This window comes from Theropithecus gelada, chromosome 11 (assembly GCF_003255815.1).
Source record: "Theropithecus gelada isolate Dixy chromosome 11, Tgel_1.0, whole genome shotgun sequence".
Classification (NCBI taxonomy): domain Eukaryota; kingdom Metazoa; phylum Chordata; class Mammalia; order Primates; family Cercopithecidae; genus Theropithecus; species Theropithecus gelada.
In genome coordinates this window covers 60235535-60262391 of record NC_037679.1, presented here as the reverse complement: position 1 = coordinate 60262391, position 26857 = coordinate 60235535, and the positions used below count along the sequence as shown (strand labels likewise).

At 39.5% G+C, this 26857-nt stretch overlaps 1 protein-coding gene across 3 annotated transcripts in view; it reads right to left on the bottom strand.

Moving 5' to 3' along the window:
• The window catches only part of ANO4 (anoctamin 4), a 408206-nt gene that overhangs the window by 78092 nt on the left and 303257 nt on the right, over window positions 1–26857 (bottom strand). For all 3 annotated transcript variants that reach the window (XM_025401960.1, XM_025401959.1, XM_025401961.1), the window contains 5 exons: window positions 11051–11106; window positions 8374–8495; window positions 5963–6097; window positions 4796–4892; window positions 30–90 (listed from right to left, as the gene is read on the bottom strand). In XM_025401960.1, coding sequence (XP_025257745.1) covers window positions 30–90; window positions 4796–4892; window positions 5963–6097; window positions 8374–8495; window positions 11051–11106 — 471 coding nt within the window. The remainder of the gene's footprint in view (window positions 1–29; window positions 91–4795; window positions 4893–5962; window positions 6098–8373; window positions 8496–11050; window positions 11107–26857) is intronic.

The following is a 26857-nucleotide window of genomic DNA, read 5'->3' as shown; positions in this document are numbered from 1 at the left end:
CTCAAGTTTTATGGTTTTAGAACACTTACCCCAGACTGCCATGAAAACAGCAAAGAAGACAGTGGCTCCGTTGTCAAAAAGGTGGGTTACCTGCGAATAATAAGAATCAGTGTTGAGCTCATTTCTCATACATGATATTCCAATTCAAAGTTTTTCAAGTTCTGTAAAAATAGCTGTGATGATATGATGAGTTTTACAGGCTTTGTTTTGGGTGGGGGGAATATTCCTTTTGAACCATAAATAAGAAAAGGCTTCCTCTAATTGTGAGGTAGTTCATAGAGGAGACAATTCTCTTTATGTGGTTCATCTAGTTGAACATTTATCAGCAGCCCCAACAGTGCTACTAAGAATTCCCTTTTGTGTACTACAAAACTCTTATACACATACATATGTGTATGGATTTAGTTATATTTAGGACCAGGAAGGTATTGTTAGCGCTGCTTTAAAGGTTTTCACCTTCCCAAGCACTGTTTTTAATGCCTCATTTATTCACTTTGAAAACATGGCTATTTTGTTTATGTAGTTCTGAGCAAACATTTTCTGGGCTGCCCTCTGGATTTCAGCCTTATAAAAAAGAGCAGAACCATTAACTAAATCCAACTCTACCCTTATTAAAGCCTTGGGTAATCACTATATTCACCTTCTGCACATAACACAAAGACAGCTAGCAACGCTTTATTGCTAGAATAATATATTCTATTGCAAACACCACAGCAGAAAGCAAAAATATCCATTTTTACTGCAAAACTGCCAAGCTCATTTCTGCCTCCAGTATCAATCATACCAATGTCCATGACAAATTGAAATGATGACTGATAGGTTCATAAAGGATAACCTTTTTTGGGGGTACTTTATAGCTACCTATAAAGTATACTTTATTGCCCCTTTGAGAATGCACCAAATATAAACAGGTTTTTCATGTTATATCAGAATGTGAAGTATTTCAGATGATTCTAAAAGTTTCTCTTTCTTTGAATAGAGGAGAGATGGGCAGCACTCAAATACCTGCTGTGAGACAAATGTCTGAAGCTTGTCTATTTCACATGCCAGAGGGAATGTTAAGCTGTATATTGGGCACTCAGTATCAAACCAAGCTTGAAGGTTCTAATGGTATTTGACTGGACTGTGCTCTCTATCAGAGTTTGTTGTTGTTGTCGTTTGTTTGTTTGTTTTTGAGATGGATTCTCACTCTGTCACCCAGGCTGGAGTGCAATGGCGCGATCTCGGCTCACTGCAACCTCCGCCTCCTGGTTCAAGCAATTTTCCTTTCTCAGCCTCCCAAGTGTCTGCAATTACAGGCACCCGCCATCAGGCCCGGCTAATGTTTTGTATTTTTGTAGAGACGGGGTTTCACCATGTTGGCCATGCTGGTCTCAAACTCCTGACCTCAGGTGACCCGCCTGCCTCGGCCTCCCAAAGTGTTGGGATTACAGGCATGAGCCACCGCATCCAGCCTCTATCAGAGTATTTACTGAGAGTTGCTAGAAAGTGTAGCTTGCACCATCAGTGTCCATTCTAGAATGGACTGCAGTTATCGTTGTTTTTGGCTACCTGGATCATCTGTCTTCCATTCTCCTTTCTCCAGGTAACTCCTGCTGGTCCCAAGGGGACACATGGCTCAAAATAGAACCAATCAGAGTACTTCCCTGGGGCTGATACACAAACACTTGGAGACAGATAGCTTTCTGCTGCAGTTATCAATTTGACAATATATGAATGAGGAGGGGTAAGTTTATAGGGGCTTCTGGTTCCTAATGAGACGGTCAGTTAGCTTAAGCTGATGGCACCTTCTGCCAAAATCAGTCCTGGAGAAGCAAGATAGTAGATTCCAGGGACTAAAAAAACACAAAAACAAAAAACAAAGACCCTGAGAAACCTCAGGGGAGATGGGAGGTTATCTTGAACTGGTATGTGTGTGTGATGGTGGTGGTGTGTGGGGAGAGGTAGGTTGTAGATACCAGGTAGAGTGAGAGCACAGGTTAGAGAAATCTATAAACTCTACTCTAGCCTCTCTCCCTCAAATGGCCATTGGACAATTAGTTTCCCCTCCCTCAGAAACCAGCTAAGCAGGCCACACCATAGGTGCTGGTGTTCCTGGAGCAATATCAGGGAATGCTAAAAGTCCTGCTCGGTTAGACACGGGTGAAAAGCAGGTGCTACCTGGATAGCTGCCCCAGGGCATTCACTCCATATCCACCTCCTCTTAAACCCCAGGGTTGGCAGATTATAATCAAGGGAAGTGCCAACACCCAATTCTGCTTTGTTCTAAGCAGGTTTTAAAATGAAACTAACCAGAAAAGTCCCCTGAGAGAGTGGTAGCACACAGTTGTGCCTGGGGCACGCTGTCCTCTCTGTAACTCACCAGGACTGACAAACTTGACCTTGGCCTCTGACCCTTACTCAAAGTGGCTGACACCTCCAGAGGACAAGTACCCACAGGCCAAAATAATGAAATATATGGGGAAGACAACAACCCCTCCCCTCCAAAGAAGATTCCCACAGACATAGTGTAGCAGCAGACCAGGAGTTTAAAATAAGCACAAAAATTCGCTTAAGGAGACAAGGGAAGGAAGACGTAAGCCTGGAGCCAAGGCAGCTAGTAGCCGTCCTTTCTGTTGTACAGAGAACTGGTCTACAGAATGATCACGTGGGCAGGGACACCAGGGGCCCTGAAGAACCAGTTCCAGGCTGTGAGGCCCTCATGATCCCACAGTGTGAGCCAGCCCAGGATCTGTTCTAGCAAAATGTGCCGTTATATAACTTTCTACCTAAGCCAGTTGGAGTTGGGTTTCTGATTCTTGCAAACACAAAAGTCAAGGATACAGCATCCCTATCAGCAGAACAGCCACTGATTGGACTGGATCCTAGCTCCAATCTGATCTAATATTTCTGTGTATCCACAGTCCCATGAAATCACTCTGACATCTCTAATAAACATTTCTAAAGGAAACCCTGTATAACTCCAATTCTGTCATTCTAAGGCTTGTTATCTTTCATTTTACTAAGTTTCTAGGCAAGGCCAAATGTTAAATTCAGAATCTAAACATCTTGTGGCTTAGTAGGGCACAGTGGTAAAGAAGGCATATTTTGCAGTGCAATAAACCAAGGCCCAGCTACTTATTGCTGGACATGCATGACCATGCATGAGTAATTTTTGCCTCTTTGAGTCTCTGAATAAAATGGAAATAATAATACATATCTTGAAGTTACTGAGATAATTAGAAATAATCAATGTAGATTGTCTAGCTATTATTATAGCTGCAACTGTTATAATTATTATTGTTCTAGGTCTTAAGTTAGGGAGAATAACTGCCAAAATAAGCCCCTATAAAATCTGAGCACTCATAAACTATTCATGATGATTCCTTAAAAGAATTATTAAGGACCTCCTAAAAAGATAATTTTACTCAAGCATATCTTTCCACATAAGAAAAAAAACTAGGCTTCCACTTTTGGGGTTCCCCAGAAGCAGAATTTTAAAACCTGAGTTATTCACACTTTTATCTGACCTATAAACAAAATGGTATTATTGACAAAGCTCTTGATCCTCACCAAATCTCTATATCCTAAAGTCACTCTGTTAAATTTATCCTCATCCACTCAGGTCTATCTGAGTGTTTCATAAAGATAGGGAGAGCATTTTGTGCTTTTTTTGTCCCTTGCAACGTAAGAGCTCAAATCTTTCTAAAACCACAGCTCACTGCTGCTGTCTGGGCTCCTCCCACACAGACTGGCCACCTGCAGTACTAAAGACATTGTAGATAGGCGGGATCCTGGGTTGCCTATCAAATGTTCTCTCGTTTAAAATGAACAAAACTCTGCAATGCCAAGAGAGTAGTTAGACAGATCCAGGCTTCAGTGATTACACAAGCTGGATAAAATCTGCCAGTGCCATTTATATCTGAATCTGGGCAAGCCAAAAGGCAGTGGATCTTGGAAAAGGCTTCACAAACCCAAATTTCAGCTATTGTTTTGTGTTAGGGACACCATCACCTAAGTATCAAAAAACTCTAGGAATGTGAGAAACATGTCTAAGAAATAAAGTAAGGCATATCACGAGAAAGAGGTATGCAATAACACATAATAGAAATAGTGGTGCCATGTATTTTTTTTTTCTCAAAACACTTTCACATATATTCTCTTCTTTAGTCCTCGTGTCATGCCATTAGGGTAAGACAGAGAGGACACATATTTCCTGCATTTTAGAGACAAGAAAGCTCAGAAGACTGAGCTTCTTTCTATGAAAGAAGACTTTCTTAGAAAGGGGCACACGTGCAGGGCTAAAGAGGTAAGTGGCTGAGCTAGCCTTGAATGGAGGTCATTTTGATAATGATGATGATGAAGAGGAGGCAAATGATGATAGCTGTCATTTACTGAGGTCTATTTACCAAGCACTATGCTCAGTATACACCTTAACTCCATGTGAAACAAGCATCATGGTCTCCATTTTGCAGATGAGAAAACTGAGACTCAAAGACATATCTTGTTCCCAGACAAAGAAATGGTAAAGAGCAGAGTGAACATTTGGACCTAACTTTCTCTGACTCCAGCACTGTGCTCCTCACACTGTGCCATGCTGCAGCTCCAATGGATGATGTCTAGAGCCATGCCTTCCAAATACACGGACATTTAACAAAGATACCTGAATTAGAATACTGAATGATGGAGATAAGACTGTCCTACAACATTCACTTGAAAATCAAAGACTGGAAATGACAGAACAGAGTTACCTACCACCCCTGAGGAAGGCATATGTTAAATTCAATCCATCTAAAATGCTACAGTTTGAAATTACCTTGGCGTATACACAGCTGTCTGACAGCCTCATGAATGGACAGTATTTATCACACACAGGACACATGATGATATCTGTAGCTTGGCAGACTTCTTTACTGGAAAAGAGAACAGGAAGAACTGCTTTTGATGACATAGAACATTTTTTTCTAACTTCACCAGAATGTTTAACTAGTAAATAAGATCCAGTAGATTAAATTTTTGCCCTTAGAAGCATCTTAGCTTTATCTGTTATTAACGTAAACAAGTTCTTGCACATTTAAATACTTTGGTAAACCTACTTATGAGGCTGTTCCTTATTTTTACATATTAATAAGTTAAACTCAGGAAAATACATGAAGCCAAACATTGATGGTTATATCCCAAATTATAGAAATGTTCTTCACTTTTCAAAGGTCTGAAGCAATTTCATACTGAATTAAGGGAGTAAGAAGATACATAAAGATACTTATCTTGATCTCTATGTGTATGATAAGTTAAAACTAATAAGGAAAACAAAACATAAATGACTAGAGATTCCAGCCCTACCCTGGGGGAAAACCATATTTAATTACAACATTAACAATTTCACCAGAAAGTAAAATATTTTCATAGGTGGGAGGCTTAATCACTCACTTTTACTTTTGCAATCACATTTGAAAGGCACATTGACAATTTAAGATCATTGTCCAGCCTTGCAACAAGATCTCTGTGAGTACCTTGACCTATATTCTGGTGAGACAACCAAGATAATGATCATCGACACTGAACCACTCCCAAGGTACTAGCAAGCTGGTGAGATGTCTTTCTGGCTCAAGTTGTAAAAACACAGAATTCGTAAGAGAGAATTGTTAGTTCACTATTTTGCAGTATCAGCTGAGGAAAAAAGTGAAAAAGTTAAAAAAGAGAGCACTTACAGCCAGTGAATGAAAATGGCTTGTTCCGTGGACATATAGTGGCTTGTATGTCTGAAAAGGTGCCTTTTACTTCCATGGTTATCTGAAGACCATGGCAGCAAGGACAATGGATGGAGAGGTCCTAGTGAACTGAAACTTTGAGTCTTTCCATGAGAGGGTAGGAAGTTTGGGTGAAAAGCTAAATGTCTCCACAATCTGTGAATACCCCCAAAGTGCAAACAGCCACCTCTAAGTACTAAACAAAGGCAAGCTCCCCCAAGAGCTCCCCGTACCTGACTTGGCAGTGATCCAGAGTGGTGACGCCATACAAAAAGACAAACAATCCAATGAAGGCAGCTGGGAAGAGCATGCCAGTGTACCAGCCCAACCAGGCAAAATACAACCCAATCTTCTCTCCAAAGTACCGCCTGTTAAAGACACAACAGCCTTGCAAATTACAGTGCAGCGTGTAAAGTTAAGCATTATGAAACTCTGTGTGGTCATCTTACTTTCTAGTGGCCTTACTGGTAAACTGCAAGCAAAGTAAGCCAAGATAATAGAACATCCAATCAAATCTAGGATCTGGGCTTACATTTCTTCTACTACTACTCTACATCAGAACTAGAATTAGCCCTTCCATAAAATAACATGGTTGCATACAAGCTTATTCTGAGAAGACAGAATGGACTGGAAGGGGCCAGAGTGGGCAAAGGGAGACCAACTAGGCACACAACTGTCATAGTCCAAGTAACAAGTGAAGGCAGTGGAGATGCTGAGGTAGGGCCCGATTCGAGAGATATGGTGGAAGTAAAACCTATAGGATGGGAACTTTACAAGAGATGACATTCCCTAGATGCTCCATAACTTCATTCTACTCAAGGCTTGGTTGTGCTTTTCATCACCCTTTATTTGCCCAACATAAATGCCACTGTTCTTCAGGGCTCAGCTCTCCAGAGACTTCCACAGGGGTGCTGTCACATCACATCCGTTCTTTCCATTTTTCTGAATGACTGTAAAACTTATGGCCTCTGTCACACATTTTACCTAATTATGCATGGCCTTGTATTTTCTTTTCTTGATGTTTCAAGTATGTAGGGCCTGTGTTGCTATGGAAAACTGAGGTTTTCAGAGCCAGAGACCATTTGGCGTCTGTTTGGCTTTGCCAGTAGTACTTAGCACAGTACTAGAAACACAAGAGACAGTTAATGAATACTCATTGACTAACCGCAACTGCAAAATCTTAATCAAAACACTGTCATGAATGGGAAATACATTGCCTACAGCAATTATCTGTAATTTCTAATCAATGTAATCCTGTAACATGCCACTGAGGCTGGGAAGAGAATTTACTTTTGTTTTTTCCCCCACTGTTTATCACCCGCTGAGTCCGACCAAAGGAAAATGATCTCATCTCAGAAAATGTTTTCCATTCACTCAGATTATCTGGATTATTTGTTACCCACACAAGGAATGGATCACAATTCATTAATGCCCTTGGAACACTGAGAGTAAACACTTGGTGATAAGGGTGCAAATATAAAGTCTTTTGTTTTTCCTCCCCTCTGGGCTCATTTGTTTTATGGCCCCGGTATTTAAGTGAAACAACACATCTAACTAGTTTAGGAAATGAGACATGACTTTCTCCTCAATAAGGAATCCAGGAAGTGTGGGTTGTTATTACCCAATCTTAATAACCAGCCTCTAAATAAATAATGAGATGTCAGAGAATAATGCTGCCAAGGCAGAAGGTTGGGCAGATATAGACGGTTAAAATACACACACACACACACACACACACACGCACACGTGCACATATATTTACACACATATACACCATGGAATACTATGCAGCCATAAAAAAGGATGAGTTCATGTCCTTTGCAGGGACGTGGATGAAACTGGAAACCATCATTCTCAGCAAACTATCATAAGATCAGAAAACCAAACACCACATGTTCTCACTCGTAAGTGGGAGTTGAACAATGAGAACACATCACACACTGGGGCCTGTGGGAGGTGGGGGGCTAGGGGAGGGATAACATTAGGAGAAATGCCTAATGTAGGTGACGGGTTGATGGGTGCAGCAAACCACCATGGCACATGTATACCTATGTAACAAAACTGCACGTTCTGCACATGTAACCCAGAACTTAAAGTATAATAATAAAAAAACCCATACATTTCCACTTCACAGTTATCATAGGTTAAAAGCTGATATACTTTTTGACCAGCAGATTAAAGCAATCTTTAAAGGTTATTAGTTTTAAATGAAAACTAAGCCTGAAATTTATTGGAATGACAGTACTCCATATGCCCTATTTGCATAACAGTAATAAATATTTTACTTTGTCAGTAATAAATGTAAGCAGTGTTACCTTTGTACAAGATAGTTTGTCAATAAGACTCACATGGGTGACTCACTCCTTATGAAGTCTTGTGACAGGCCCGGCTGATCTCACATCCCCATTCCTAGGTCCCTCTCTTAGACTCTTTTTGGGGGAAACTCCATCCTCATCAGAGGGATGGTAGGTTTACCAAGAACAGCTGATATACTCAGATGAGTTTCCCTCTTGTGAAGAAGCCAGATATGAGTGAGAGCTGTATACTTCAGGCTTTTTTTGCTTCATTGAGACCTTGTCCCAGCTGAGAGTCTGCCCTAATCATTCTGTGCAAGCTTTATATTTGCAGCTGATTAAAAACTCACCTTACAAGATCCAAAGGTTGGTATTTATACCACACGCCCCAGGAGGCCCAGCACTCATAGAGTAGATGTCGGTGGTTTTCTGCTCCATGGGTTCGAATGGAGTTTTTACTTCTATAACTTCCCTGGGATAAAAACACCACTGCCAGTGAGGTAGTACTCACAAAAGTCACAAGGAAATGCTCTTGGTAACACAAGTGTCTTACAGCAGGTGTTGTGATAGGAGTGGTATGAAAAAGAAATGAATCTTCTCTATTAAAGGGCAGGTGGTTTGATGAGTTATTCTGGACATTGTCTCGCTGCTGCTGATATCTAGTAAAATGCACGTGCTTTGAACTGAGTTCAAATTCAGTTCTGCTACTTTTTATCTAGAAGACCTTGGACAAGTTCCCTAAATGCTCTGAGCTTTGATTTCCTAATTCATAGTGGAACTAGTAATATTTGTCCCATTTGGTTTCTTATGTGGTTTGAATGAATAAAGTATCTGGCCCAGGGGCCATGCCCAGGACTTATTAGTTCTCTTCCCTGCTTCTTTTTTTTTTTTTTTTTTTTTGAGACTGGGCTTCACTCTGTCATCCAGGCTGGAGTGCAGTGGCGCAATCTCAGCTCACTGCAACCTCCGTCTCCCAGGCTCAAGTGATCCTCCCACCTCAGCCTCCCGAGTATGTGGGACTATAGGCATGTGCCACCATACATGGCTAAATTTTGTATTTTTTGTAGAGATGGGGTTTTGCCATATTGCCCAGGCTAGACTCGAATTCCTAGACTCAAGCAATGTTTCACAAAGAGAAAAGGTACTTTCTGGAGGCAAACTAATTATTCACCTTAAGTGGATAAGCCCTTTATTATTTATTTATTTATTTATTTATTTATTTATTTATTTATTTATTTATTTTTGGTAAAGACAATGTCTCACTGTATTGCCCAGGCTGGTCTCGAACTCCTGGACTCAAGCAATACTTCCACCTCGACCTCCCAAAATGCTGGGGTTACAGGCCTGAGCCACCATGCCTGATAAGAAGTCCTTTCTTAATGGAAAGAACATAGGGCTGGGAGTAAAGAAACTCAGGTGAGTCTCAGATCAACCACCAACTCATTGTGTGACGTAACGAGGTTTCACCCTTCTCTAAACCTCTATCTAAATCTTTAATGTGAAACAAGGGCAGCACTATCTGACTTTCCTGCCTTTTTGCCTCTGAGGTTAAATAATATAATCAAGTTAAACTGAGAGTAAGAAGTCAGAAAAGCAATGATGCAATGACTGCTGCTGCTATTACCGATTTGGAACTTCTCTTCTCATAGAATACAGGACTTTACTGAGATAGGAAAGTCACTGTGAAAGGCAAGAGTCACTCTGTGGGGCTTTGTAGCTGCATCTCCTTAGACACCCCCAAGGCCACCCACCCACTCCGTGCACAGACGCTTCTGCCACTTATCATCTCTCAGACACTGCCCGTACCATGAGCTGGGGCTGGGAGCAGGGAGGATGCAGTTCTCACAAAACCCTTTTCTGGGCAATGCCAACTAATAATCACATGATGAAGCCACATGATGTTTGGGGGAACAGTATGTCTTTAGAGTTCAGAAACACCTGCATATGGCTCTAGCAAACCTTTGTGTCAAAATGGTTGCTTCTGTCATAGTAAATGGAGCATTCCAAACATGTTTCCTGGCAGTCTGTAAACAGGGTCTCAGATGGCAGCTTCTGGTTTTCTTAATAAATACGGTTCTGAAAATTCTACCTCACCTTTTGTACCCTCTTGGTGTTTAAAATTAAGAGAAGAACCACTATAAGCCAAAAAAAAAAAAAAAAAAGTCTGTTTTGGAAAGACTTGCCATTTACGGAGAGTTGGAACTGTCTTCCAAAGTCTATTGACAAATTATTACCACTGTTTCCAACAGAAGGCTGTACTGAAGATTAACTAACCGTTGCTGCACATTGGCTACTTTGTGAGGTCCCAGAGGACACAGGCTATGACATTTGTCTTTGTATTCTCTGTGTCATACAGTGACAACAGTAGGGGTGTACCACCATGAAAATGACAATAATCTCTCAACAATCATGAGGGATTATGTTCCTAAAAACCCAGGTGTAGGGGAATTCTGGGTTAAATAATTCAAGATCTATTGTGGAAAGCAGAGCTGGGGTAATCAGTTACACTTGCAAAAGTAATTTATATGATGGAGACTATGTAGGAAATAGTCACAGCATTTATACATCTTAGGTGAGCAATGATGAGTACAACATTATTAATTTTTATTTGTCACCCTTTGGTTACCAGAGACTTTTCAAGATGGCTTCCTCCCACTCTTTTAAGGAATAGCTATACATTTATTTGTTGCAAAGACTGTATATTTCAAGAACATTCTCCTTGTGGATTTGGTGCCTCATGCAACTTTTCAATGCCTTTTTAATTTTATGACAAAGTCTCAGCCATTCCTATGACTTCATGCTGAATGACTCTTAAGTATGCTCACAATTACATAAAAAGATATATAGAAATAAATCTATGCTGAGGAAGACATGTAACAATTGAAGTAGACCCTCCCTAATTACCCATTGAAGAAATAAAATTCATTCTGAACAAATGTCGACACATTCAATTATTGACTATCCCTAGAAGTTGATTTTAGTAACAAACAATTGAAAGAAAGATAAGGATTAAAGACAGCACAATACCTCATGCAGGGGAAATGCAGCTTCATAGGAGCCATTGGTAAGCAAGCGATTCAGACCTAAAACAGCAAATGAGTCCATTTGAATTAATACAGAGTTTGAATACTCACAATGTTCAAAACAAATGTAGGCGTGGTGCTTTTTGGAGAAAACAATCTGGGCTATCAACCCTCTTAGGGGCACCAAGAGTTAGAAGAAAAGTTTTGCTGCTACGAAATTGGGATCGAGGGCTGGGAAATTCATTAAAAAAATTAAAATATTTAACTGTCAAATAAAGATTGAATATATTCAAAGTGTATAATGTGATGACTTGATATGCATATACATTATGTAATGATTACCACAATCACATTAATTAACACATCTATTTCCACCAATGCTGTACATTAGATCCCCAGAACTCATTCATTTTACAAATGAAACTTTGTACCCTTTGATCAACACCTCCCCATGTTCCCCATCCCCAGGGCCTGGCAACCACTATTCTACTCTCTGCTTCTAAGAGTTTGGCTTTTTAAGATTCTACATATAAGTGAGATCACGCAGTATTTGTCTTTCTGTGTCTGGTTTATTTCACCCAGCATGATGCCTTCCAAGTTCATCCATGTTGCAAATGGCAGGATTTTCTTTTTTATGGTTGAACAATATTCCATTGTATATACGTACCACAATTTCTTTATCCATTCTTCCGTCAGGGGACACTTGAGTTGTTTTCATATCTTGGCTACTGTAAATAATGCTGCAATGAACACGGATGTGCAGATATCTCTTCAAGATACTGATTTCAATTGCTTGGGATATGTACCCAGAAGTAGCATTGCTGTACCACATGGTACCTCATTTTAAATTTAAGAACCTCCATATTGTTTTCCATAACAGCTGAAGCAAGGTACACTCCTACTAACAGCGCACAACTGTTCCCTTTTCTCCACACACTTGCCAATACTTACCACTTTTTGATAAGAGCCATTCTAATGGGTGTGAGATGGTACCTCACTGTGGTTTTGATTTGCATGTCTCTGATGATTAGTGATATTGAGCACCTTTTCATATACCTGTTGACCATTTGTGTGTTTTATATGGAAAAATGTCTATTCAGGTTCTCTGCCCATGTTAATTAAAATTTTTTCTTTCCAACTTTTATTTTAGGTTCAGGGAGTACACGTGCAGGTTTGTTACACAGGTAAATTGTGTGTTGCAGGGCTTTGGTGTAATTATTATGTCACCCAGGTAATGAGCATAGTACTGACAGGTAGTTCACTAATCCTCATCCTCCTCTCACCCTCCATCCTCAAGTAGGCCCCAGTGTCTACTGTTCCCTTCTTTGTCCATGTGCACTCAATGTTTAGCTCCCATTCATAAGTGAGAACATGCGGTGTTTGGTTTTTCTATTCTTGCATTAATTCACTTAGGATAATGGCCCTCAGCTCCCTGGAATTACACCAGGAGCTCTTCTATTTTCATTCAGAAGCTTCATTATGGACAAACCTAATGCCTCTGATTTTAGTAACAAACTAAAATCTAGTGGTATGACTTTGGTATGGACTAGTGGTATGACTTTGGAAAAGTTTTCTTGTCCTCAGGACTCAATTCCCTCATCCATAAAATGGGAAGGGAGAGGTAATGGATATGCAGATCTTTTTAAAAACAGCTTTATGGAGGTACAACAATCATACAACAGACAGCATAAGTTGTTTAATTAGATGTTTCAACATAAGTGTATACTCATGAGACCATAAGTACAACCAAGATACCAAATATATCCATTGCCTCCGAAGTTTTATCATGCCACGTTCTAACCAGCCACCTTCCCTGTACTATCTCCAGGGCAAACACTGATCTGCTTTCTGTTGCTATCAATTACTCTGAAATTTCCAGAGTTTTATATAAATGGAATCATATAACATTTTTTCATCACTCAACATAATTTGAGATTCATTCATGTTGTTGCACATATCAGTAGCACATTTCTTTTTATTGCTGAGTAGTATTCCATCACATGGAATAATTTGTTTATCTATTCTCCTGATGATAGACATTTGGGTCCTTTATAGTTTGGGGGCTATTACAAATTAAGCTGTTATAAATATCCATATACAAAACTTTGCATGAATATATGCTTTAACTTTCTTAGTAAATACCCAGAAGTGATTCCACTAGATCATATAGTAGATGAACATTTAACTTTCTGAAAAACTGCCACACTGTTTTCTTAAGTGGCTGTACAATTTTACATTTCCATCAGCAGCATATGAAGGTTCAAGGTCCTCCACATGGTAGGGTCAGTCTTTTTAATTTTAGCCACTCTCATGGGTGTGTTGTGATAGCTCATTGTGTTTAATTCTCATTTTTAAATGAATATTTAAAATAATCTTGTGTGCTATTTGCCATCTGCATATCTTCTCTTGTGAAATGTCTGTTCAAATCTTATGCTCAATAAGATTTTTGAATTCACTGAGTTTTGAGTGTTCTTTATGTATTCTAAGAGGCAAGATGTGGATGTTCTTTACCAGCCATATTTTTTGAAAACATTTTTCTCCTAATGTGTGGCTTCTCTTTTAATTCTCTTTTATTTTATTTTATTTATTTATGTATTTAAGTTTTGGGATACATGTGCAGAATGTGCAGGTTTGTTACATAGGTATACGTGTGCCATGGTGGTTTGCTGATCCTATTGACCTGTCCTCTAACTTCCATCCCCTCACTGCCCCTACTCCCCAGTAGGCCCTATTGTGTGTTGTTCCCATCCCTGTGTCCATAGGTTCTCATTGTTCAATTCCTGCTTATGAGTGAGGGCATGCAATGTTCGGTTTTCTGTTCCTGTCTTGGTTTGCTGAGGATGATGGCTTCTAGCTTCAAAAATGTCCCTGCATAGGACATAATCTCATTCCTTTTTATGGGTGCATAATATTCCACAGTGTATACGTACTCCATTTTCTTTACCCAGTCTATCATTGATGGGCATTTGAGTTGGTTCCATGACTTTGCTATTGTGAATAGTGCTGCAATAAACATAGTGTATATGTGCCACATTTTCTTTATCCAGTCTATCATTGATGGACATTTGAGTAGGTTCCGTGACTTTGCTATTGTGAATAGTGCTGCAGTAAACATTTGTGTGCATGTGTCTTTATAGTAGAATGATTTATATTCCTTTAGGTATATACCCAGTAATGGGATTGCTGGGTCAAATGGTATTTCTGGTTCTGGATACTTGAGGAATCCCCACACTGTCTTCCACAATGGTTGAAGTAATTTACACTCCCAACAACAGTGTAAAAGTGTTCCCATTTCTCCACAGCCTCACCAGCATCTATTGTTTCTTGACTTTTTCAGCATTCTGACTGGCATTAGATGGTATCTCATTATGGTTTTGATTTGCATTTCTCTAATAATCAGTGATGTTGAGCTTTTTTCATATGCTTGTTGGCCGCATGTATGTCTTCTTTTGAGAAGTCTCTGTTTATATCCTTTGCCCACTTTTTCATGGGGCTGTTTTTTCTTGTAAATTTGTTTAAGTTGTTTGTAAATTCTGGATATTTGATTTTTGCCAGATAGGTAGATTGCAAAAATTTTCTCCCACTCTGTAGCTTGCCTGTTCACTCTGATGATAGTTTCTTTTGCTGTGCAGAAGCTCTTTAGTTTAATTAGATCGTATTTGTCAATTTTGGCTTTTTTTGCAATTGCTTTTGGCGTTTTTGTCATGAAGACTTTGCCTATGTCCTGAATGGTATTGCCTAGGTTTTCTTCTAGGGTTTTTATGGTTTGGGGTTTTACATTTAAGTCTTTAATCTATCTTGAGTTAATTTTTGTATAAGACATAAGCAAGTGGTCCAGTTTCAGTTTTCTACATATGGCTAGCCCGTTTTCCCAACACCATTTATTGAATAGGAGATCCTTTCCCCGTTGCTTGTTTTTGTTACTTTTGTTGAAGATCAGATGGTTGTAGATATGTGGTGTTATTTCTGAGGTCTCGGTTCTATTCCATTGGTCTATGTGCCTGTTTTGGTACCATTATCATGCTCTTTTGGTTACTGTAGCCTTGTAGTATAGTTTGAAGTCAGGTTTGTTCTTTTTGGTTACGATTGTCTTGGCTGTATGGGGTCTTCTTTTATTCCATATGAAATTTAAAGTAGCTTTTTCTAATTATGTGAAGAATGTCAATGGTAGTTTGCTGGGAATAGCGCTGAATCTATAAATTACTTTGGGCAGTATGAACATTTTTACAATATTGATTTTTCCTGTCCATGAAGATGGAATGTTTTTCCATTTGTTTGTGTCCTCTCTGATTTCCCTGAGCAGTGGTTTGTAGTTCTCCTTGAAGAGGCCTTTCACATCCCTTGTTAGCTGTATTCCTAGGTATTATATTCTCTTTGTAGTGATTGTGAATGGGTATTCATTCATGATTTGGGTCTCTGCTTGTCTACTGTTGATGTAAAGGAATGCCTGTGATTTTTTCACATTGATTTTGTATCCTGAGACTTTGCTGAAGTTGCTTGTCAGCTTAAGGACATTTTTGGCTGAAATCATGGGCTTTTCTATATATACAATCATGTCATCTGCAAACAGAGACAGTTTGACTTCCTCTCTTCCTATTTGAATACGTTTTATTTCTTTCTCTTGCCTGATTGTCCTGGCCAGAACTTCCAATACTATGATGAGTAAGAGTGGTGAGAGAGGGCATCCTTGTCTTGTACTGGTTTTCAAAGGGAATGCTTCCAGCTTTTGCCTGTTCAATATACTATTGGCTGTGGGTTTGTCATAAATAGTTTTTATTATTTTGAGATATGTTCAATCAACACCTAGTTTATTGGGAGTTTTTAACATGAAGGGATGTTGAATTTTTATTGATGGCCTTTTCTGCATCTATTGAGATAATCATGTGGTTTTTGTGTTTCGTTCTCTTTATGTGAGGGATTACATTTATTGATTTATGTATGTTGAACCAGCCTTGCATCCCAGGTATGAAGTTGACTTGATCGTGGTGGATAAGCTTTTTGCTGCTGGATTCGGTTTGCCAATATTTTACTGAGGATTTTCACATTGGTATTCATCAGGGATATTGGCCTGAAATTTTCTATTTTTTGTTGTGTCTCTGCCAGGCTTTGGTATCAGGATGATCTGCCCTCATAAAATGAGTTAGGGAGGAGTCCCTCTTTTTCTATTGATTGGAATAGCTTCAGAAGGAATGGTACCAGCTTCTCTTTATACCTCTGATAGAATTCGGCTGTGAATCCATCTGGTCCTGGGCTATTTTTGGTGGGTAGGCTATTAATTACTGCCTCAATTTCAGAACTTATTATTGGTCTATTCGGGGATTCAACTTCTTCCTGGTTGAGTCTTGGGGGGGTGTATGTGTCCAGGAATTTATCCATTTCTTCTAGATTTTCTAGTTTATTTGCATAGAGGTGTTGGTAGTTTGTATTTCTGTGAGGTCAGTTTTGATCTCCCCTTTATCATTTTTTATGGGATTCCTCTCTCTTTTCTTCTTTATTAGTCTAGCTAGCAGTATTTGTTATTTTTTTCAAAAAAACCAGTTCCTGGTTTTGGAAGGTTTTTGTGTCTCTATGTCCTTCAATTCTGTTCTGATCTTAGTTGTTTCTTGTCTTCTGCTAGCTTTTGGATTAGTTTGCTCTTGCCTCTTTAGCTCTTTTAATTGTGATGTTAGTGTATCAGTTTGAGATCTTTCTAGCTTTCTGATGTGGGCAATTTAGTGCTATAAATTTCCCTCTTAAAACTGCTTTAGTTGTGTCCCAGAGATTCCAGTATGTTGTCTCTTTGTTCTCATTGGTTTCAAAGAACTTCTTTATTTCTGCCTTAATTTCATTATTTACCCAGGAGTCATTTAGGAGCGAACTATTCAATTTCCATGTAATTGTGTGGTTTTAAATGAGTTTCTTAATCCTGAGTTCTAATTTGATTGCACTGTAGTCTGAGAGACTGTTTGTTATGATTTCAGTTTTTTTTTTTTGCATTTGCTGAGGAGTGTTTTACTTCCAATTATGTGGTCAATTTTAAAATAAGTGCCATGTAGCATTGAGAATGTATATTATATTGATTTGGGGTGGAGAGTTCTGTAGATGTCTATTAGGTCCACTTGATCCAGAGCTGAGTTCAAGTCCTGAATATCCTTGTTAATTTTCTGCCTTGTTGATCTGTCTAATATTGACAGTGGGGTGTTAAAGTCTCCCACTATTATTGTATGGAAGTCTAAGTCTCTTTGTAGGTCTCTAAGAACTTGTTTTATGAATCTGGGTGCTCCTGTATTGGGTGCATATAAGTTTAGAATAGTTAACTCTTTTTTGTTTTGTTTTGAGATGGAGACTTGCTCTTTCGCCAGGCTGAAGTTCAGTGGCATGATCTAGGCTCACTGCAATCTCTGTCTCCCGGATTCAAGCAATTCTCCTGCCTCAGTCTCCCAAGTAGCTGGGATTACAGGCACGTGCCACCATGCCTAGCTAATTTTTGTATTTTTAGTAGAGATGGGGTTTCACCATGTTGGCCAGGATGGCCTTGATTTCCTGACCTCGTGATTCACCTGCCTCATCCTCCCGAAGTGCTGGGATTATAGGTGTGAGCCACCGTGCCCAGCCAATAGTTAGTTCTTCTTGTTGAATTGTTCTCTTTACCATTATTTAATTATCTTCTTTGTCTTTTTTGAACTTCATTGGTTTAAAGTCTGTTTTGTCAGAGATGAGGTTTGCAACCCCTGCTTTTTTTTTTTTTTTTTGCTTTCCATTTGCTTGGTAAAATTTCCTCCATCCTTTATTTTGAGCCTATGTGGGTCTTTGTACTTGAGATGGGGCTCCTGAATACAGCACACCAAAGGGTCTTGACTCTTTATCCAATTTCCCAGTTTGTGTCTTTTAATTGGGGCATTTTGCCCATTTACATTTAGGCTTAGTATTGTTATGTGTGAACTCGATCCTGTCATCATGACACTACCTGGTTATTTTGCACACTAGTTGATGCAGTTTCTTCATAGTGTCATTGGTCTTTATATTTTGGTGTATTTTTGCAGTGGCTAGTACCAGTTTTTCCTTTGCATATTTAGTGCTTCTTTCAGGAGTTCTTGCAAGGCCAGCGTGGGGGTAACAAACCCTCAGCATTTGCTTTTCTGGAAAGGATTTTATTTCTTCACTTATGACACTTAGTTTGGCTGGATATAAAATTCTGGGTTGAAAATTATTTTCTTTAAGAATGTTGAATACTGGCCCCCAATCTCTTCTGGCCTGTAGAGTTTCTGCTGAGAGGTCCATTGTTAGTCTGATGGGCTTTTCTTTGTAGGTGACCTGACCTTTCTCTCTGGCTGCCCTTAACATGTTTTCCTTAATTTTGGCCTTGGAAAATCTGATGATTATGTTTCTTGGGGTTGATCTTGTGGAGTACCTTAGTGGTGTTCTCTGTATTTCCTGGATTTACATGTTGGCCTGTTAGGTTAGGGAAGTTCTCCTGGATAATATCCTGAAGTTTGTTTTCCAGTTCGTTTCCATTCTTCATGTCTGCTTCAGGTGGTACTCCAGTTAATCGTAGGTTTGGTCTTTTTATGAAGTCCCATATTTCTTGGAGGTTTTGTTTGTTCCTTTTTATTCTTTTTTCTCTAATCTTGTGTGCATGCTTTATTTCAGTGAGGTGGTCTTCAAACTCTGATATCCTTTCTTCCACTTGGTCAGTTCAGCCATTGATACTTCCGTATGCTTCACAAAGTTCTTGTACTGTGTTTTTCAGCTCCATCAGGTCATTTATGTTCCTCTCTAAACTCTCTCTAGTTAGCAGTTCCTATAACCTTTTTTTCAAGGTTCTTAGCTTCTTTGCATTGGGTTAGAACGTGCTCCTTTAGCTCAGTAGAGTTTTTTATTACCCATGTTCTGAAGCCTACTTCTGTCAGTTTGTCCGTCTCATCTTCCATCCAGTTCTGTGCCCTTGCCAGAGAGTCGTTGCAATCACTTGGAGGGGAAGAGGAACTCTGTCCTTTTGGGTTTTCAGCGTATTTTCATTGATTCTTTCTCATCTTTGTAAGTTCGTCTAGTTTTGATCTTGGAGGCTGCTGACTATTGGATGGGGTTTTTGTGAGGACTTCTTTTGTTATTGGTGCTGTTGTTGTTGCTTTCTGTTTGTTTTTCTTTCACTGGTCAGGTCCCTCCTCTGTAGGGCTGCTGTGGTTTGCCAGGGGTTCACTTTATAGTCTATTTATCTGGTTCACTCCTGCACCTGGAGATGTCACTCAAGGAGGCCAGAGAACAGCAAAGATGGGTGCCTGCTCCTTCTTCTGGGATCTCTGACCTGGGGGGCTCCAACCTGATGCCAGTAGGATCACTCCTGTACAGGGTGTCTGACAACCCTGTTGGAAGGTCTCACCCATTTTGGTGGCAAGGGAAATGGGACCCATTTAACGAAGCATTTTGACTGTCCCTTGGTGGAGGCAGTGTGCCTTGCTGGGGGGCAATCTGGGCTAAGTCTGCTGGTCTGCAGAGACTGTGGCCACTCCTCTTGCTACAGGCTCACGCCTAGGGAGATCCAGGTTCTGTCCCTGAGCCTCTGGCTGGAGTTGTTGGAGTTCCTGTAGGGAAGCCCCACCCTACATGAAGTGAGGAAGGATATGTCAGGGTCAGGCCTGAAGAGGCACTCTGGTTGCAGTCTGCCACAGCCAGTGTGTTGAGCTGTGGCGGACCACTCGGGGACCAAGCCATCCAGCCTCCCTGGTTCTAGCAGGGGAAAAGCATGTCCTGGAGCTATAGAGATGGTTGCCACCCCTTCCCCACACAGACAGCTTAGTGTATTAGGCAGTTATGAGTCCCAGTGCTGGCTGCTGCCCCTCCCCCAAGGAGCTCAAATGGCTTAGGCAGCAGCAGCTGTGGTGCTGGTCACCCCTCCTTCCAGGAGCTCCCCAGGGTTAGGCAGATTCCAGCTGAAACGTTGTTGAGAATCTCTGTGCGGCTCCAGGGTTGGCATTCTAGGTCCCAGTGGCGTGGGTGCCTGAGTGGGATCTTCCAATTCATGGGTTGCACAGTTCCGTGGAATAAAGCACAGTTTCCCCCGCTGAGTAGCACACTCACTCACTGCCTCCCTTGGCTGGGGGATGGGGGCTCCCCTGCCCCGTGTGGCTCTTAGGTGGGCCGCTGCACCACACTGCTCTTCCTTCCCCTCTGTGGATCAAGTTCAGCCACCTAGTCAGTTCTGATGAGAGAACCTGGATACCTTGGTTGCCAATGAAGGATTCACACACTAATGATGGTTCTTTTTGACGGAAACTTCTGATCAGTTCTGTTTCTAGTCAGCCATCTTGGCCCCATCCTTCTTTTCATTCTCTTGAAAACATCATTTGAAAAGGGAAGTTTTAATTTTGAAGTCTAGGTTATCCATTTTTTTCTTCTTTTATGAATTGTGCTTTTACTGTCATATTTAAGAAATCCTTGACTAACCCAAGATAACAAAGATTTTCTATTTTCTCCTAGAATTTTTATGGTTTTAAATTTTACACTTTGAACTATAATCCATTTGAGTTAACTTTTGTATATGAGTTTTCCCAAATTCATTTTTTGCACATGGGTTTGAATTGTTTCCGTATCACACGTTGAAAAGTCAATTCTTTACCCATTGAATTGACTTTGACCCTTTGTCTCAAGTCAAAGACTTGACTTTTTGTTCTTTTTCAGAGTTGTTTTGGCTATTCTAGGTCCTTTCACATCCCTATAAATTTTTAAATTCATTTGTCAATTTTCACATATGCACACATAAAACACCCTCTGGGAGTTTGACTGGATTGCACTGAATCTACAGATCAATTTGTTAAGACTGACGTCTTAACAATATTGAGTCTTCTGACTAATAAACATGGTATATCTTTCCATTTATTAGGTCTTCTTAAATTTATCTCAGCAATGTTTTGTAGTTTTCAGTGTACAATTCTTACGTATCTTTTGTTTGATTTATCCTTAAGTATTTAGTATTTCATATTTGGGGGCTAATTATAAGTGACTTGGTTTTTAAAATCTCAATTTCTCATTGTTTGTTGCAGATTGACAGATATACAATTGAGTTTTTATATCAATCTCATTTTTTGCAACCTAGCTACATTCACTTATTAGTTCCTTTTTATAGATTCCATTGTGAGTTTCTTTATAGATGATCATGTCGTCTGATTATAAGGACAGTTTTAACTCTTTTTATATTATTCCACCGGATAGTAAAATGAATACAAGTGGTAAGTGCAAACACACTTGTCCCATTCATTATCTTAGGAGGAAAACATTCCGTCTTTTATCATTAAGTGTAATTTTAACTATAATCATTTCATAGAGGTATTTTATGAGGTTGAGGAAGATAATTTCTATTAGTAGTTTGCTGAGTTTTTATCTGTAATGGATGTTGAACTTTGTGAAATGCTTTTCCCATGTTCGTAAATATGATCATATGGTTTTTCTTTTTTAGTTTGCTACTATGGTAAATTATATTGATTGATTTTCATATACTAAGCCAACCTTGTAGTCCAGGATAAATCCTACTTGGTCATGATGTATTATCCTTGTTATACATTGTTAAACTTTACTTGCTAAATTTTCTCTATGTTTCCAGGAGGAAAGACTTTTCTGAGTATTCTCCTCATTGCTCTGTGAATTATGAGGTGTTCCAGTCTTACTGGAAATTCTTTTGGATGATTCTTTCTCTCGCCTTGGGTATTCTCCTGACATATATGCATTGATCAGCACTTGCTGAATACTTGAGGGAGACCTCTGCAGATCTTCGAGGTTCGAGCTCTGTGCAGTTCTTTGCTTTCTGGTACTTCTTTCTGTGAACTCTAGTTGCCTTTGTTTCCCAACTTCTAGCAACAACTTCTCAACTTAGAGTCTTTCAGGTCCTGCCTACATTCTCGCTTTTCACGGTGCTGTCTAGAAACTATGTCAAGATGGTAAGATGGGGCCCAGCAGGGCTCATTTCATTTGTTTTCTGTCTCTCAGAGGTCCTTGTTTTGGGTCGCCCAAATATTTGGTGTCTTGAAAATAGTTGTTTCATACATTTTGTCTGTTTTTTCTTTTGTGATTGTTTCCCATGGGAGAGTAAATCTTGTGCCTGTCACTCCATCTTGGCCAGAAGTGGAAGTTTAACGTGTTGATCTTTAAAGCTCCTTTCAGATCAGGAATTATGCTACTTCCTAAAATGCACCTCAAAGAAGATGATCATAATGATGTTTCTCAAGTGGCTTGAGAGGAATGCTACCTATGCTTTAGATCCTTACCAGAATCTAGAGGTTTTGCCTAACTGGAAAATGGCACATGCACTGATTCACTTTTCATTGATGGAGGATCAATCAATATGTGGATGATTTTAATCATAGTAACACATTAATATGTTTTAAGATGCTCGACATTAATACTAAATATCCAAGAAAAGCATTTGAAATACAAATATCACAAGGCCTTATAGTTTGTCTAACATATCAGAGGCCCCAATAAATACCTTTGTAATGAATGATTACATAGAAAGCTTTGATTCTCTGGAGTCTCTATTGAGAATTCCACATATCTCATCAATAACTTTCAAACATCCCAGATATTAGAAAAAATAGGACTCACAGGGACCTAATAAGAGACTCGCATGATAACTTTTTTTTTTTTTTTGAGACAGAGTCTCACTCTGTTGCCCAGGCTGGAGTGCAGTGGTACGATCTCGGCTCACTGCAACCTCTGCCTCCAGGGTTCAAGCAATTCTCATGCCTCAGCTTCCCAAGTAGCTGGGATTACAGGTGCATGCCACCATGCTCAGCTAATTTTTGTATTTTTAGTAGAGACGGAGTTTTACCACATTGGTCAGGCTGATCTCAAACTCCTGACCTCAAGTGATCCACCTGCCTTGGCCTCCCAGAGTGCTAGGATTACAGGCATAAGCCACCGTGCCTGGCCTCAGATGATAACTTTTATAAGTTTATCATAATTTATCAAAGTCCTGCAAAGTGAGAAAGTAGCAATATTTGAAGTATTTTTCACTTTACTAATTTCTCCTCTAAGCACCAAATTCAAAAATATGAATCAATTTCAAGATTTATTGTAGGCACCCATATTGTTAAATAAATCTTTGTTGAGCTATTATACTGCTTTATTTTGAAAGTGGGTTTTACCAGGTTTGATTTTTACAGTTGTAATAAATTCAGAGTGAAGTTGAAAAACTTATAGTGGCAGTTTACATTCCACTAAAATATCCTTATGAATCATATTTACAAATCAGTATTTTCACATTATTTCGAATCGACGTTGGCTCGTGCAAGATGCCACTTTCAGAAAGAGTTTCAGGCAGAAAATAATACTGGATAAACATTAGTTCCATCAAGAAATTAAAATTTCTTCTAACATGTTGTTTCTTTTATTTACAAAACCAAAGATGACAATGAAATATTGAATCTACAGACCATTTGTAGCTTTAGTCCATGTTTTTCAGCATAATGCTTGGTTGTGGGTTAATAACTTACTCTCTGATTGGTTATTTCTAATTAGATATGATTCCAGTTCATCATTACCAATTTTCTTTTATTCTTTCTTTTCCTTTTCTTTGTTGTGGCAGACTCCCACTATGTTGCCCAGGTTGGAGGGCAGTGGCACAGTCTCAGCTTATTGCAGCCTTGACCACCCAGGCTCAAGTAATCCCCCATCTCAGTCTCCTGATAGCTGGGACTACAGGTACTCACCACCACACCTGGGTAATTTTTTGTATTTTTTTTGTAGAGAAGATTATGCTCAGGCTGGTTTCAGACTTTTGGGCTCAAGAAATCCTCCTGCCTCAGCCTCCCAAATTTCTGGGATTCCAGGTGTGAGCCAATGTGCCTGGCCTATTACCAATTTTCAAAACATGGAGGTCTTTGAATAGAAAACTCCTTATTTCATCAAATGAAAGAAATTTTATAAAGACCCTTTCTGACTAGCAAAATACTACACTTCCTGTGCTTCTTCAGAACATTTAAAAATCACTGTCTCTGTCCTTCTTTTGCTTATAAAAGCAGCACACATTTTGATATGCAAAATTAGGCACAATTTCCGTTCAGCATGACTTTATTGAACTCCTACTATATGCCAGGCACTGTGCTAGGCAGTGATGATATAAAGATAAATAAGGTAGCTTATTTACAGTTAAGGATCTTATTATCTAGATGAGCAGCATTCAGCTACAGATTCTCAATACACTAGTGTCTTATAAAGAGTCGTTTTGGGAGGCCAAGGCAGGTGGATCACAAGATCAGGAGTTCGAGATCAGTCTGGCCAACATAGTGAAATCTCGTCTCAACTAAAAATAACAAAAATCAGTCGGGTGTGGTGGCAGGCACCTGTAATCCCAGTTACTCGGGAGGCTAAGGCGGGAGAATCACTTGAACCTGGGAGGCAGAGGTTGCAGTGAGCCGAGATCCCGCCATTGCGCTCCAGCCTGGGTGACAGTGCGAGACTCCATCTCAAAACAAACAAACCAAAAAAAAAGAGTCATGAGGTGTATTGCAAATAATACCATTATTAGTGAAGATGCCATTTGGAGTTATTTGCATTTTATGAAATGATTCAGAACAGCTACTGCAATAATAACTTCACTTTCACTCACTTACTTTCTAGTATGCTTATGGTACGATGTTAACTGAAAAAAGTACGATAAAAAGGATGCATAGCACATCCTAAGTTTGTTTCTAAAAGCCGTATGAATGAATAAGAAATTAAGATAAAAAAGTAACCAAGGTAACATTTAAATTATTCAGTATGCAAATGTTATGAGTGGTTCTCTTTATGTGGTAGATTTTCATAATGTCATTGAATGTAATTCAAGACAACAAAAGAAGAGTTGTATATGACTAACTATCAAATAGACTCCAAAAATAGTTGCCACAGGAATTCAGAAGAGGGAAGAATTCATTCAAGCTGGAATGGTCACGGAAGACTTTACTGAAGGAATGTGTCTCAAGGATGGATGACTAATGCAGAGAAATGGGAATGAGTTTCACTACAATCCATCAAAGTGAAGAAAGACCTAAATCAGGTTCGACTTCACCATACCCCCATACATTGACTCTCACAAAATATAATATTCCATTTGTAATCAGATCTGGACTAGGAAGCTATCTATTTCTCCATGTTATATTTTAATGTATGCAGCTTGGGATCAAAGTAGGCGGGGTTTTTTTTTTTTTTGGCAGTTTCATTATGCTAGTGACTCACACCGAGCTTGCATTCAGCTCAACTCCCAAATCTGTTCCTCTTATGATGTTCAGCAACATTTCTCCCACACTGTACCAAGGTAGTTGTTTTGCTGAATTTGACTGTAAGACTTTACATTAAAAATTATTTTTTTAATTTTTTAGTTATATTAATGTAATATTCTATGTACTTCCTTTTCTATTCAAACAAATGTATATGAATAAAATAAAAATGTGAAAAAATCTCAAATCTCATTAATAACCAAATGTATGTTTAAATAACATTTTCATTGAATGAGTAAATATTTTTTAAAAGATTGAAAGAAAAAGAAAATACACATTAGAAATGGTCAATGCAAAATTATTAAATGTCACCTTGCTGGATTTGGCTGAGTGCCAGCTACTGAGTCTTGTCATTTAATACAATCTTCTAGTTTCACCCTACCGGAAAGCTTGATGAACAGGTCATCTGGGCTATGCACCAGATATTAACTTATTTCCCCTCAGCTCCAAATGCAACTTCATTGCCTGCTTTGCAATAACGGAGCTGGACTTTGTAACTATTTCTCCTTTGTCAGCTGATTCAACGTTAAGCTTTGCCAGCAAAAGGCACTGGGAGGGACACTGGAGGAGGAAGGGGTTTCTCTTCTTGATACCAGTATGATACCTCAGCAGGCTTCTGCAGCACATACTTCTATAGTACCCAGCTCCTGCAGTGTGTGGTGGCTGGAAACACATGGTACTCCCCAAAGGCAGATTTTCAGTATCCTCTCAGGAGGCTTCACAGAGTAGTGCTGCTGATGTAGCAACTCCCAAAGAATGACTTCCCTGGAGCCACTCCAGGCAGCTTCCCCTAGTACTCCAGAGGGCAGATTTCTAGAGCCCCCAGCAAACTGCACTGCCATGGCTGTACCTCTTCCAGCAGGATGTGCAGCTTAGCACTGTAGGAAGGAGTCTTCTCAGGGGTGGTAGCTGCTCCTAATATCTGCTACTTCTCTATTCTTTAGAGTTATTCTTACCCTTGACTAGCCAACCCTCCATTACTCGAATCCCCTGTCATAGTTAATTACTTATATAAAACTTTCTCTGTTCAATTTACTTGTGCTTTTATCTCCTGATTAGACCCTGACTGACATAGGTCATTATTAAAACTATTGATAAAAAACTTGCTAGAAAAAGAGATAAGAACAAAGCCACCCAACCCTTCCTGATATATAATAATCTGTTTAATAAGGCAGGAAATGTGTAATATAATATGGACACATTCTCATAAAAATGCCTAAAATATATATGGTGGAGGCTATTTAATGGAGAAGATGACTGAAGAAGCTGCTTATGTGGGACAGCTCATCTCCGTGCTTACAGATCCCTCTGCATGGAACACCCTACCCCTCCATCTTCCCACACTGGTTTCCCAGCATTCAGGTCTCAGTTCAAATTTCAGCTTCTCAGAGACGCTTGCCCTCATCATCAAATCTCAGCCTGAACTAACTCCTACCTTTTACCAGCCTATTTCTGTATCATCATCCAGTTTAATTTCTTTTTTTTTTTTTTTTTTTTTTGGAAAGGGTTCCCTCTTTTCCCCCTGGTTTGGAGAGGGGGGGCAATTTTTGGCCAATGCAAACCCCCCCCCCCTGGGTTTACGC